The sequence below is a fragment of the Bos taurus genome, chromosome 25 (assembly GCF_002263795.3).
Source record: "Bos taurus isolate L1 Dominette 01449 registration number 42190680 breed Hereford chromosome 25, ARS-UCD2.0, whole genome shotgun sequence".
NCBI classification, from domain to species: Eukaryota; Metazoa; Chordata; class Mammalia; order Artiodactyla; family Bovidae; genus Bos; species Bos taurus.
The window spans coordinates 27,889,690-27,904,888 of NC_037352.1; the positions used below are offsets into that span (position 1 = coordinate 27,889,690).

Sequence of the window (15,199 nt, forward strand, 5' to 3'; positions counted from 1 at the left end):
TTTGTATGGATATACCATGTTTTGAGTATTGAGTTGTTTTTACCTTTTGGCTATTGTGAATGGTGCTGTTGTGAACAAGTACTTGTACTTGCTTGAATACCTGTTTTCAGATATTCGGGGTATATACCTAGGAGTGGAATTGCTGAATCATATGGTAATTCCATGTTTCACTTTTTGAGGAACAAACAAATTGTTTTCCTCTGTGACTGCACCTTTTTATCCACCAGCAGTACACAGGGGTTCCCAAATCTCCACATCCTCGTCAACGTGTGTTAGTTTCTTCTTTAAAAAAAAAAGTTACAGCCATAGAATCTTTTAAAAATATAATTTATTTAAAAATAAATTGAAAATACTTATTGAAAGGTATAATATTTTATTGAGGTATAATTGACATATCATTTTAGGTGTACAATGCATTGACTTGATATTTGCATATATTGCAAAACGATCACCATAAGAAGTCCAGTTAACAACCATCACCATACACAGGTATACAACATTTTTTTTCTTGTGATGAGAACTTTGAAGAGCCACTTACCTAGCTACTTTCAAATATACAATACAGTATTCTTAACGATAGCCAGCATACTGTACATTACACCCTCAGGGTTTATTCATTTTATAACTGGAAATTTGTACCTTTTGACTCCTTTCACCAATTTTGCTCACTTGCTCCCTGAGGCAACCACCAATCTATTCTCTATATCCATGAACTCAGTTTTTTTGTTCATTTGTTATTTGTTGTTTTAGATCTCACATGTAAGTGAGATCATACAGTCTCTATCTTTTTCTGACTTGTTTCATTTAGCATAAGGCCCTGAAGTTCTATCCATGGTGTTACACACAGCAAACTTCCCTTCTTTTTTATGGTTGAATAACCTGTTACATGCCACGTTTTCTTTACCATTCACCCGCTGATGGACGTTTTAGTTTGTCTCCATGTCTTGGCTGTTGTAAATAACGCTACAGTGAGGATAAGGGTACTGTCTTTTCAGTTAGTGTTTTTGTTTTCTTCAGATAAATACCCAGTCGTAGAACTGCCGGATCATGTGGTGGTTCTATTTTTAGTTGCTTAAGAAAGCTCCATACTGTTTTCCATAGTGGCTACACCAAAAAGCACTCCCACCAGCAAGTGTTCTCTTCTCCACATCTTTACCAACACTCATTTCTTGTCTTTTTGTAGCCATTCTAACAGGTGTGAGGTGATATCTCACTGTGGTTTTGATTTGCATTTCCCTATGACTAGTGATGTTGAACACCTTCAAATACCTATTGACCAACTGTGTCTTCTTTAGAAAAATGTCTATTTACTTCCTCAGCCCATTTTAAAAATCAGATTGTTTGATTTTTTGCTATTGCACTGTATGAGTTCTTTATGTATTTTGGGTATTAAGTCCTCATCAGATACATGATTTGGAAATATCTTCTCCCACTCAGTAGGTTGCCTTTTATTATTATTATTTTTTTGATGGTTCTTTTTGCCCTGAAGCAGCTGCTTAGTTTGATGTAGTCCTGTTTATTTTTGCTTTCATTGCCTTTGCTTTTGGTGTTAAATCCGAAAAATTGCCAGGACTAATGTCAGGGAACTTACTACATATGTTTTCTTCTAGAGTTTCTGGCTTCGGTTCTTACATTCACGTCTTTAATGCATTTTGAGTTAATTTTTATGTGTGGTGTCTATAGTGGTCTAGTTTCATTCTTTCGATGCGGTTGTCCAGTTTTCCCAACATCATTTACTGAAGAGACTATTCTTTCCCCATTGTATATTCTTGGCTCTTTTATCATAAATTAATTGGCCATACATATGTGGGTTTATTTCTGGGCCCTCTGTTCTGTTCCATTGGTCTGTGTGTCTCTTTTTATGCAACTGCCATACTAATTGGAGAAGGCGATGGCACCCCACTCCAGTACTCTTGCCTGGAAAATCCCATGGACGGAGGAGCCTGGTAGGCTGCACTCCATGGGGTTGTGAAGAGTTGGACATGACTGAGCGAGTTGGACTTCACTTTCATTTTTCACTTTCCTGCATTGGAGAAGGAAATGGCAACCCACTCCAGTGTTCTTGCCTGGAGAATCCCAGGGACGGGCGAACCTGGTGGGCTGCCGTCTATGGGGTCGCACAGAGTTGGACACGACTGAAGTGACTTAGGAGCAGCAGCAGCCATACTGATTTGATTGCTGTAGCTTTTTGTATAGTTTAAAATCAAAGACTGTGATGCCTCCAGCTTTGTTCTTCTTTCTCAAGATTGCTTTGTGGAGAAGGAAATGGCAACCCACTCCAGTATTCTTGCCTGGAAAATCTCATGGACAGATGAGCCTGGTGGACTAGTGTCTGGCATTGCAGAGTCGTACACAACTTAGCAACTGAACAACAACAACACACAATCAGGCAAATGTGATTTGGGGAAATAGTTCTTGATGGAAATGTGACATAAAATGAAGAGTGAAGTGACCTAGCAATATGGAATACAGAGTTTTGTAAGAAATTAACATTTGTGTATAGAATAATAATTGCAAATATTCAAACAATAAAGTCCATGGCTAAAGAAAAAAAAAAAAAGATTGCTTTGGCTATTCAGAGTCTTTTCTGATTCCACAAAGACTTTAGGATTGTTTGTTCTAATTCTACTTTATCTCATCCCAGTTTATAAAATTTTGTCTGACTTGTGATTTGGGGTTTTTTTGGGGGGTGAACTGGTCAAAAGCAGTGATTTTCAAACTTTTTGATAGGAGAACCCCTTTATACTTTTAATAATTATTGAATACCCCTAAAAGGCCTTATGTGGGTTATATCTGTATTTGGTATTTTGGTATTTACTGTATGAGAAATTACAAACTGAGAAATTATTTAAATATGCATCCATTCATTGAAATATAATAAACCCATTATATGTTAACAAAATATTGTGAATAATAACTCCCCCCTACCCCACACACGCGCACACACGATAGTGGAAAGACTTGCATAGTTTCTCTTATCGCAAGTCTCTTTAATGTCTGCTGTAAGGTAAGACTGTTGATTCTCACATAAGGTCCTGAGATCTGCATGTAGCCTTTGGAAAACTCCCCTATACACTTGTGAGAGAATGATAATGAAGGAGGCAAATAATGTCTTAGATTTCTCCTCAGTGACTGAGGATACCCAGGTTGGAGAGCAATTGGTTTTAAGAGTTGTTGTTTCTGGCAAAACTAGGAGTGTTTAAAAACCTTTCAGCAGTTTCTTATCATAGCTTAGGGAATGGTATTGGTTGTTTTGAACCCAAATACAAAATGTTCAAGGAACTTACTATTTGGGTCAAAGATGAACCTTTTTTTAGAATCAGAGATTAAAGAGGAGTTATCAATTGCATAATCTCTTCTTTTATGTTATCTACTGAAGCAAAATGAACAGCTGTATAACTAGTACTTTCAGAAAACATTTTTTTTGCTCAGTCGGTTAATATCGCATCCCACCTTGTTCCGTAAGGTACTTGGGGCAACTCTGCAGATAAGTGGTATAATAGAATTTTGAATACAGATGGGACAAGAAGAAGATGGTTAGAAACTAAGACAAAGCCAAGTGTAAAGTAGCACATACACTTTTGTATAACTTTTAGAAGTGGGAGAAAACTATAGTGTTTTCAAATGTTCCAACTTGAGAAGAAGATTCACTAAGGGTTTTTAATGACTCACACCATCCTTTGCAATTGTGCAGCGTAGTGTCTTTAATAAAAATCTGTTCTTACCTTTCCAAGGAAAATAATCTCACATATTGCCAGTCTACTTTGCTAGTTACTTGACTTGCTAACAGTTATTACATCAGCTTTATCAAAATGTATTAAGCTATGCTAAGTCACTTCAGTCGTGTCCGACTCTGTGCGACCCCATAGACGGCAGCCCACCAGGCCCCGCCGTCCCTGGGATTCTCCAGGCAAGAACACTGGAGTGGGTTGCCATTTCCTTTTCCAGTATTAAGCTATATTCAGCATTATTAATTGTATTTGTATGTGTGCTCAGTCATGTCCAACTCTTTGCAACCCCGTGGACTGTAGCCCACCAAGCTCCTCTGCCCGAGGGATTCTCCAGGAAAGAATCTGGAGTGAGTTGTCATTTCTTTCTCCAGGGATCTTTAGTTATAGCATGTGAGATCTAGTTCCCTGATCAGGTATGGAACCTGGGCCCCCTGTATTGGGAGCATGGAGACTTAGTCACTGGATCACCACGGAAGTCCCGGTAATCGCATTTTATAATGTTATGTAGGATAAAGGAAAGAGCACAGCACTGCAATCCAGGAGACCAGAGATCTAACTAAGGTTCCGAGGCTGGATTCCTACAAGCCTAGGCAGTCACTTTTTCTTGCTCGTGGGCAGAGAGGAGAACAGGTTTCTGGAAAGGGGCTAACAATTTAATTTGGGAGATGGAAGCACTCTATAGAGTGTTGAGGTGGTTTTTGTTTTTTTTAATGAAAGGTAAAAAAAACCTTTTTTGCTTCACACTACTAGAATTACTTCACACTGCAGAATTGCTATACCATGATTACAATTTTTATCCCAGGGTTACTCAGGTATTCGTATTGATCAAAATTGTACAGTTAAGATTTGTGCGTTTATATATATTTTACCTTAAAAAATTAAAAATAATCAAGTGGTTAGTGGGTAAAGGTGGCAATAAAACAAGAAAGGCACAGTTTTCAAAGCTACACGATAGGGACGTGAGGTTACTACCCAGCTCTGTTCACTTTGTGTATGTACATTTGAAGCTGTCCGTGTTTAAATGTTTTTGTTTAAGCAGCTTTCTGCTCTGCCATATTAGACTGTCAAAAGATAGCATTTAGAATTGATAAATCAAGAAATAGCAATGTAAAGATATACTTTAGAAATGTGGAAATAAAAGGGGAAAATAATTAAAAGGTATCAAAGTGGTTGCCTCTGGGGATCAGAGCTGAGTGTAGAGAGGGCTGGAGTAGGAAATACCTTGATTTTGTTTTATAAGAATTCCAGTGTTATTTGATTTTTAAACCTTATGCATATATTCCTTGGATGAAATAGTATATTCATTCTGTGAATTACTGCATTGTTTTCGAGGAACATATCCACAGGATCATATGTGGACAGTTAGTATTAATTCTAAGCACAGACCAATGCTTAGAATAAAAATTGTTTACTTATGATAATTTTGGCAGTATGCGCAGTTATTTCCAGTGCCAAGGTTGATGATTTACATTTGAATTCCTACTTCAGATGCAGAGGGCTCCAGAGTTTGATTGCATAGTTTGTCCCTGCCCTCCTGCAGTTTGTTCTTGACACCATAGTCAAGAGTGATCATTATAAAGTTTCTATTACTCTCCTGTTCAAAAGCCGCCGAGTGGCTTCCCATGGCAGTTAGACTAGAATTGAAAGTCTTCATCATGGCCCACAGACAAGGCTGTAAGCTACATAAGTGATGGGATGGTGCCTTATCTTCTTGTCACTCTCCCTCCTCAGAGTCAGCTGGATGGCCTTTCACACACTCTGAGCTCTTGCCTGCCTCCAGGCCCTCATACTTGCCATTGCTCCTGAGAATGGCTGCTTCTCCTCATTCAGGAATTCCTGAAAAAGGCCTCCCCTGACCATCTAGTTATATAGTAGCTCCTTCCACCCCTTCTCCATGTAAAGCAGTGGTGCTGAGAGTGGTCCTCAGACCAGAAGCATAAGCATCACGTGGGAACACTTTGTTTTGTTTGGAAATGCATCACAGACCTGCTGAAATAAAATCTGCATTTTAACAAAATCCTCTGGTATGCAGTGTAAATTTTTCCAAAGTTCTGATCTAAAATAACCCCCCTTCTCAGTTTTCCTGTTAATAGCTCATTTCTGAAGATAACCTGGTCATTTACCTGTCCATTACTTCTCCCTAAATGAAATAACTGTACAACAACAATCTTCATGGTGTTCACTTATTTGTAAAATTGGGGTCATACTATCTCCCACCCTCGTCATTATGAAGAGATTCACTATTTCTTGGACTACTGAAGTCATGCAACTAATAAAGAATCATTCATTTATCCTTATCTTCAGGTAGTTTGTCTTCAGAACTGAAGTTTAGGTTTTATTGAGCACTTTGCTACAGACTGAAAACACTTTCTTTTTGGTATTTTATAAAGCACTTCCATTCAGAGTGCTGACTTTAAAAAATGCACAACGTGAGAGTTGCAAGTTAAGTTTTACTTGGGGCAAAGTGAGGACTGTAGCCCGGCAGACAGCATTTCAGATCAGCAGGGGAACATGACCTTGGTTGGGGGCAGTACATGCAGTCAAGCACGTATTTTCTTGCAGGTATCTTCTAGTCAGGAGCAGCAGTTGTCACTACGAAAGATTTTAGTGCTCTTCTGGATATGAGGAGGTAGAAAAATTGGGCTCATGAAATCAGCTCCTGAACATATCTGACTATCTGAAAACCTGTCCTGTGGGGTACTGAAAATCAACAGCTGCAGCAGCACATGATTTAATCCTTGTAGAGGTAGATGGCAAGTGCCCATTTGGAGTTGACAAGGGTTAAAGTTGTCATTAAAGGTTTTTATCCAAAGTAAGTGTTAGTCTACTATTTGTATCAAATTTTATTAAATCAGAATTTAATACATTTTTAATAAGAAAATAAAATTCTGAAAATGGAAAGTCAAATGTAAAATTTTCAGTTAAACTAAAATAAAAACTGATGGGGCAAATAATGCATCAACTTTTTACTTGTGAGGTAAGATTCTAGGAAAAACTTTAGTTTTGGATAGTCTACATTTAAAGATAATGTTCCCAGGATATGTCTCCTCATGCATGTCCTGGGTCAGGAAAAACTTCATTCTACGTACTTTGAGTGAAGAAATAGGACAGCTTACATCAGTGACTTTCAACTGGGGGTGATTTTGCCCCCAGGGACATTTGGCAATGGCTGAAGACATTTTTGGTAGGCGCAGCTGGTGGAGAGGTGGGTGTAGAGGCCAGGGACCTCCAAATACCGTGTAATGCCCCCCACTGAACAGCTCTCCACCACAAAGAATTATTTAGCCCAGAATGTCAGTGGTGCTGCTTCAAAGAGACCCTGGCTTAAAATTCAAAGAGCCCTTCCTCTGCAAATACTAATGCTATCAGAAAAACAACACTTTGTTCAACCTTTTGGAAAAGAGACTATATAGAAACTGGCAATTTAGAGATTCAGATGAGTATGTGGGCAGGAAATGCTCAGATAGTTCTCCTTTTTTAAAAAGAAGAAAACTCAAATATAGGGTTACTGGTTTTCTTTATTTTACAGATGGGGTCGAGGATTTGGTCTTTTGGGTTCCATTTTTGGAAAAGATGGTGTATTAAACCAGCCAAACAGTATCTTTGGACTTATATTTTATATACTACAGTTATTACTTGGTAAGTATTTATACAGCAATACATAAATAAGTTTGTTTTGTTATATTTCATTTAGTACTTTGTCTCTTTGTCCTGATGTGTCTTTACAGTAAGTAAAAAGCAGATGTTGGTGGTAGAACCACTAGTTTGTAACACATTTTTGTGTTGTGAAAACTTGGTTCACTAAGATTTTGATGACACTCAGCCTGAACTTGGTATCTGTTGGTATTTAATCAGGGATAGGAGCATCCCAGGATGCTCAGAAAAACGAGTCCCATTCAGGGAAATTATTACTCCAAACAGTTTGCCTTGGAAACCTTGTTTCCTTGTTATTTTGTATACTCTGTAGCTATTTTAAAATATTATGCATTGAGAAAACATTAATGCTAAATGATATTCAGTCATAATTCCATCACCTTTGTATAGCCACTGTTGCCATTGTTCCTTACTTTTTTTACTTAATTTTATGTGAGCTCTCTTACACTGTCTATCCTCTTAAGTGCTTTGCTGTTGTGGATATCAGGCTTCAGATTTTTTAATGTTCTAAATAATACTACAGTGATTAACTTTGTTTAAAGTCCTCTTCTCATATTTCCTTTTCTCTTTGAATTATTTCTGCAAAACAAATATCTAAATGTAGGATGAATGAGTCAACAAACATAGATTTTTGTGGGGTATGGATTTTAATAGGTAGAAACAAACTGATTTTCCCTCAGTTGTCAGGTTTTCCCAAAGCTTCAACCATCCTCATTTTTTTTTCTATAAAATTTCTAATTCAGTAGTTACATATTAATAGCCATATTAATTTTATTTTTAATTTTATAGTATTTTAATTTCCTTTTATTGCCAGTTATTGGGATCCTGATAACAGTACATTTCATATTTGTTACAAACATTTTACTCATTCTTTATTCTTGTTTTAGAAATATTGATTTTGTGAATTTTGATTATATAGAAGGTTTTATAGTTTCAGAGTTAAATTCATCCATCTTTGTCCTTGCATTTCAATTGTTAATATTTTATCCTGTTATCTGGCAGGTCTTCTTTCTAGCAACAATAGATTTATTCCAAGGCAAGCTGTGCACCTAAATTTTTCTTAATAGCCTTATCAAGTTTGCCCCCTTCCGTATCTGTATATCCTGCAGAAATAAAAAAACACACACAAGGATATTCATAGCAGTTCAGTTTAAAATAGCAAAAAATTAGAAGTAGCTTGTAAGGATTGAATAGGTTACAAGCATGCTAAAAAATACTATGTAGCCATTAAAGGGAAAAGTAGGTCTACAAACCCTGGAAGATCAAAACCTAGTTTAGCAATTAAAAAAAAAGGCAAATTGTGGTATAATAAATAGAGGATAAGTATATGTTTATATATGTGCAGGGTTGAGACTTTCACCTTTTATTTCATTTAATTGTTTTGTTTGGATTTCTAAAGAAGAATATAAAGTATAAGTTCACAATAAAATAACCTAAGAAAAGCTTCTGACTATGTTAATTTTGGGAGATGGGCTTGAACAGCTCCCAAATTTTGTAATATTTAATTTGTTAATTTCATTTAAAATCATGTGTATCATATATATTTTTTCTAGTCACATTTTAGGCATTCACATGCATTTTTAGTGTTTGTGTCTTTACCACTAGAGGCACATTTGAACTCCCCAAACGTGGTTTTCCAGAGCATATCAGGTTCACTCCCTTCTAAGTTGTTCAAGATAGAGCCTTTTTTTTTTTTTGGCAGCGCTGTGCAGCTTAGTTCCCCAACCAGGAATTGAACCTAGGCCACCACAGTGAAAGTCCTGAGTCCTAACCACTGGACCGCCGGGGAAATCCCGTCCTATTAGGTCTTTAAATCTGCACAACAGTCTTAAGAGGCAGTCATGATTATTGTCCCACTTTTACAGTTAAGGAAAAGAGTTGTACAGAGAGTGCAAATAACTTGCCTATATCATTTTGAAATTAACTTTCTTAGATAAAAATTAAGGTGCCAGCATTCATTTTTGAAGTTTGAGATATTCGCATAAATGAGGTCAGCCAACTTTGTTTTTTAGTAAAGGGCCAGATAGGAAATCATTTAGGCTTTGCTGACTATCACAGCTACTCAGCTCTGCCACTCTAGTGCCAAAGCAGTCACGGGCATTACATACATGAATGAGTGTGGCTGGGGTACGATAAATCCTTATTTACAAAAGCAGGTGGCATAAGTAATCCAACAGTATCTTAGTGTGGAAAGAGCCTTGTTAAAGCGTCAGGGATGTCTCTGGCTGTCCAGTAGTTAACACTCTGTATTCCCAATGCAGGGGACGCAAGTTCAGTCCCTGGTCAGGGAACTAAGATCCCACATGCCGCACAGTATGGTCAAATACATAAATTAATAAATACTCCTCTGCTTTAAAAAAAAAAAATGATTTCTTCAAAAAACATGTACTCTCTTAAGTGGTCTCTAGGCAAGTCGGTTCCCATGGCTAGGCTACAGCCCAGATGCAACTTCTCATTGTACTGGCAGTGTGATCTCAGCTCCTTAATTAACCTCTTCAAACCACTACCACTTATTTATTTGTATCTGTTTCTGTGATCCTTATCCATTAGTTGTTGGGTAGGAGGGTAGGTAGTTTAATATGCTCTGCTCTCTTGTCCTTAAAAATAAGTGCACATGTTCTCAATACTGTTGGCTACAGGAAATTACAAAACCAAACATGTGAAGATGTCAGATGATAGCATCAAGAGTTCAGGCTAGTCTTTGTGTTGAGAACTCAGGTTGTCTCCATCTGGTTTGACCCACATGTGGCCAACTGGCCAAATGTGGTTTTCCTTATGCCCCAGGGTGAGCCCTTTCTGAAATGTTTATCATGATTTTTTTTTCCCTTCAACAGCATGTTGATGTAATCATCTCCCATTATGGGATTTTTGATAAATTTGATCTGAACACAGGAAAGCAAATTTTACTTTCCACAGGTGGGGAGCCTGCCTATAGTGAAAAGGGTCTGTCTGGATGGTCTCACCAAATGTGTCCTGCTTGGAAGAGAAGGTTGTGGTCCTCACATTACTTTTTTCTCCTCCTCTCATTACTTTATTCATTACAGGAGGTAGGGCTGTCAGTTTTACAAATCTGCTTCATTGCATAATGTGATTGCAAAAGTGCATATTTTCTTTACATGCCTTAGCTAAGGCTAGTTTATGAAATATATAATATTTCATCCAGAATATTTACCAGTCAAAAACAGTGCAGCTATGGGATGGACATGTACACATTGCTATATTTTAAGTGGATGACCAACAAAGACCTACTATATAGCACAGGGAACTCTGCTCAGTGTTATGTGGCAGCCTGGACAGGATGGGAGTTTGGGGAAGAATATTGTTGTTGTTTAGTGACTAAGTCATATCTGACTCTTTTGCAACCCCATGGACTGTAGGTCGCCAGGCTCCTCTGTCTGCGGGATTTCCCAAGCAAGAATACTGGAGTAGGTTGCCATTTCTGCTCCAGGGGATCTTCCTAATCCAGGGATCAAACCCATGTCTCCTGCATTGACAGGTGGATTCTTTACCACTGAGCCACCAGGGAAGCCCTTGGGAGAGAATGGATACGTGTATATGTATGGCTGAGTCCCTTCGCTGTTCACCGGAAACTATCACAACATCACAACATTGTTAATCAGCCATACTCCAATACAAAAAAACAACAACACTGCAGCTAGAAAACTTAAGAAAATAGACCTGTAGGTCTTGTCCTCAAATTTCAGTGTTTTGTCTTAAGATCAGTGTTCCAACCCTGAAGCAAATCACAAAATGTTCCCTTTGAACTGGGAAGCTTGTTCTCCAGTGTCAAGGTCTGACTGAGCCAGTGTCCGTTCCTCTTGCAGGCCTGACAGCGAGTGCGGTTGCAGCTTTAATCCTCATGACATCCTCCATCATGTCCGTAGTGGGGTCTTTGTACCTGGCCTACATCCTGTACTTTGTGCTGAAGGAGTTTTGCATCATCTGCGTCATCACATATGTGCTGAACTTCATTCTTCTTATCATCAACTACAAACGACTAGTTTACTTGAACGAAGCCTGGAAACGGCAACTGCAGCCCAAGCAGGACTGACCGCCTGATGAACTCTTTAACTGACAGTCTGAAGTCCCTTTTTCCATTAAGTTTATTTTGCAGCAGTTTGGGTTTTTTTTTTTTTTTTTTTTAATTATTATTATTATTATTCTTCACAACAGACACTTTCCCTAAGAATCTTAAACTGATTTTTTAAAATCCTATAAATTAGAAGGGGCTCTAGCTATTTTCTGTGTCAATCTTCATTTTAAATATGGATACAAAGGATATACCAAGCCAATCAAAGACAAGCTTTAACTTTACTTTGGAGATGTTTCTGAAATGGTAAAATGTAGCCCTAGCCCCTTCCCCTCAGTTGTAAAGTGAGCAACCATTGCTAGTAATTCTCTAATGTGTATAAATTCAATTTCAGGTATAACAAATGTGATCATGACATGAAAATATTTTAGAATAGATACTGTATTCAATATTGCCATGTTTACAATATGTAATATGTTTTTTAGCCGATGGATTTAAACATGTAGATTCAACTAGAATCCATTTATGTGATATTTGTAAATAAAGGTAGAGATATTGGATCCAGCCCTGTAGAAACTTGCTGTACAGCTTAGTTGGAGTGTAGCAATGAGGAACAATCAGCTCAATGCTGACTGAAGATGTAGTGAAAATACTAAGTCCACACAGAGCATCTTGTGGAAAGGACTGGCAGCTGTGGGTCCAGCACTGACAGCAAAAATAATAGGGTGACTGGTTCCCTTTCATCTCCTTCCTTTGAAAGGAAGAAACTAAATTTGGACATTCAAGTCAATCTTGTACCTAGTCATAGAACTGGATCAATTAGAAACTTACAGTGTGAGTCATGTGACCAGACTTTCAAGGCCTTCAGGACACTAAAGGTGGGCAAATGGGTAGATTTCTCTGGCAAAAAGCTGGAAATAGTACTATGGCATTTCATAGTGTCTTACAACAGGTGAATTTTCATGCAGATAATTTTCCTTCACATTAGTGCCAGTCAACCAAACAGTATTGGCTTGGAAAATCATCAGTATAAGCCCCAGTCACTCCAGAGTAGGATTACTCTTGGGTAGCTCCATATGTTTCTCCTGTTTCTTTCTTCACTAACTAACCGGACATCTAGTTTGTTTTAGAGTCAGATATTAGATTCGTAAACTTTAGGGCTGACATGCTGCTCAATTGGCTTAACTGGGAGGAGTACTAAAGGGAGAAGTATCTCAAGGTGAACATAGTACTCTTTCTAATAACTACCCCAATGCAGAGTCTTTGAAAGAGATTTGAATAAACCCAAATGAAACAGTGACAGTATGTTTCTCTGGTTAACATCTTCTATCAGAATGTTCAAAGTGCCTTCTGTCTTAAATCTCAAACCAAATATTTTGTGTGTTGAACTTGGGCAGAAGTGTCCTTCCTTCCTTTCTCAGCATGAAGTAGGAAACTTGCATTCTATAGAAAGGTTCTGTGTGGTCTTTTCATTCCTTAGATTGAGAAGGAGTCGCCATGTTTTTGCTTCTATTTCTGTTCATCATTACGTTAAGAAGAAACTGGTAACTACTGAGTGTTCTGCCTTCTTTTGTAGGGAGGGGACAGGCTCTGCTCTGTAAACCATAACGTGTAGAGTCATCAGCTGTCCAGCAGTTTCCAACCAACTGTCATAATTGATGCAGTGTACTCTTCTAGCCCAAGGCAGGTATCAAATTGCATTGTAATGTACTTTTAACCAGTTTAAACTAGTTTTGTAAGAGATATCTTAGTTCTGATTTCATCCAGGCTTATGTTTTTTCCCATGAATGTGAATATTTCAATGTCTGTTTTATTATGTATGTATTGTTCTTGTTTCTCTAAAGAACTCTAGAAAGTGTTGATTAGATGTCTGGTATTTATGGAGAAATGAGTTCTCTGGAGAACTGCACGATGAGCTCGTCTGGCAGCAGAGCTTCCCCTCTACCCAGCAGATCAGCAGTTCACTGCTTCTCTTTTCTCCACTAGTCTGGAGACGGCTTCACCGTGATGACATCATGGTATATATATATATAAACTCTGGTTGTGCTAAACAAGTTCCTTGTGTCCCCATTTAAAATTGTTCTTTGCCCTCCTCTGTCAGCGGAGTAGAGTTAAAGCTTGTCTCAATGTTGCGTTCTTGCGAACGCCTGCAGTTCTTTTGTGAGAAAACATCAGGGTGTTCAGCCGGACCCTTCAAGTTTTTCCTTTGCTTTTCTAAGCCTTGGGGACACCACTGTTGCAGTTGTAGAAAAATTGTTGCCACATTCCTACAACCCCAGAATTCATGTCCTTCTCACTGAGGGATGAACATGTGCTGCCTGAAATAACCACATGGTGATGCCCATCTCTCTAAGCAAAGAACCCCAATGCTGGTGTATGTGATTTGTTATTTTTCCCTGGGAAGAATTTAGGCTTCCCTCTACATCAGTTCTACCCTAGAAGAAGGGGAAAACCCCCTGTTAAAAGTCTGAGGGTTAGTAAGATTACTTCAGACTGAATATTTAAACATTGCAACATTATTAGCTACCAGTGTTGAAGAACAGGTGGGGGAAAATGTGAATTTCTGCTACTCAGTTTTCAAAATGATTTGTAACAGATGAAGCCTCTTATTTACTTGACAGTCCTATCATTTGAAGAAATAAGAGAAGTCGTGGTTACATGATAAATTTTAGGAAAGCTCAGTGGTTTGAAGGGTTTCATTTCATTTTTTTTTTCATTGCAGCTAGTTGCTATCAGTTGAGGATCAACTTCTGGTGAAGTGTCAGATTTAACTAGCTGTGTGCCCTGGGTGTATGTCACCCCTCCTTAAATCCATGACTTTTAAAGATGTTGATAGCATTGATTATTTTCATTCAGAGAGACAAAGATCTCTCATTTGATACAAGAGATCTTTGGAGCTCCTATGTAGAATACAGGACCAAGACTACAATGAAATTAAAACTGTGAGTTGGCTTTAGTTTTCTTAGACTTCATTTAAGACTATCAGCAGAAGTACAAAGTTGTATCCAGCAAAGCTTGAGACCAGTAACTGCTGACAGATCTTACCCTGAACGTCAGTACTGGACAACTGCCAGCAAGAAACCCACTCTCATTTTTGGTAACCTATTTGGGAAAGAATACCTAATATTCAGCCTTCGTCCTCGTGTATTTTTCTGTATTTTTTCCCCAACGGGCAAGTTCTGGTGAAACACTGCTCTTTATGTATTTTAGGCAGCACTTACGAGTCCTAATTTGTGAGAACTACCCTTCAATAAATCAAGGGATGGGGGTGGGAGTCCAGGCGACTTGGTTAAACTTTTTTTTTTAACATATTAGCCCAGAAAAGGTAAAATGTTTTGTTATAAAACTGTATTAAGCATGGCCTAAGTATTAGGTGTATGATCTGTATAGTATGTTCCATCAAAAAATATTTATTACTAGTGCTTTAAGCTCCAGAGTAAACATTCATTTAAAATGGAGTTCACTGGGCAGATTTCCCCTTTAATATAGATAGAAATATTCTTTATCAGAGGTTTAGGACACAGTTTTGCTAACTGGTAAAAAACAAATGTAAATATGTAAGAATGTTTATTTGTTGCACATAACTTTTTTGGTATAAAATAAATGTAGAAGTTACCTGTGGAAGTTGTGCTGCCCTCATTCTTATACTGCAGTGTTATATTTCGAAAAAGCAGTAGAAATGAATTCAGTCTTAGAAACGATTTTAAGTTCTGGTCACACCCTGAGGTCAGGACCTTAGTTCCCCAACCAGGGATCGAACCTGTGTCCCTTGCACTGGAAGGCA

General features: G+C 38.0%; 1 protein-coding gene across 2 annotated transcripts in view; it reads left to right on the forward strand.

The window, feature by feature from the left end:
• Nucleotides 1-15,039, forward strand: part of VKORC1L1 (vitamin K epoxide reductase complex subunit 1 like 1) — a 59,544-nt gene extending 44,505 nt beyond the window's left edge. The window contains exons 2-3 of one of the 2 annotated variants that reach the window (XM_024985284.2): nt 7,261-7,370; nt 11,210-15,039. In XM_024985284.2, the coding sequence (XP_024841052.1) occupies nt 7,261-7,370; nt 11,210-11,436 (337 nt within the window). In that variant the 3' untranslated portion in view covers nt 11,437-15,039. The remainder of the gene's footprint in view (nt 1-7,260; nt 7,371-11,209) is intronic. The other variant, XM_059881692.1, reaches the window with a different exon arrangement.
• Nucleotides 15,040-15,199: the final 160 nt, after the last annotated feature.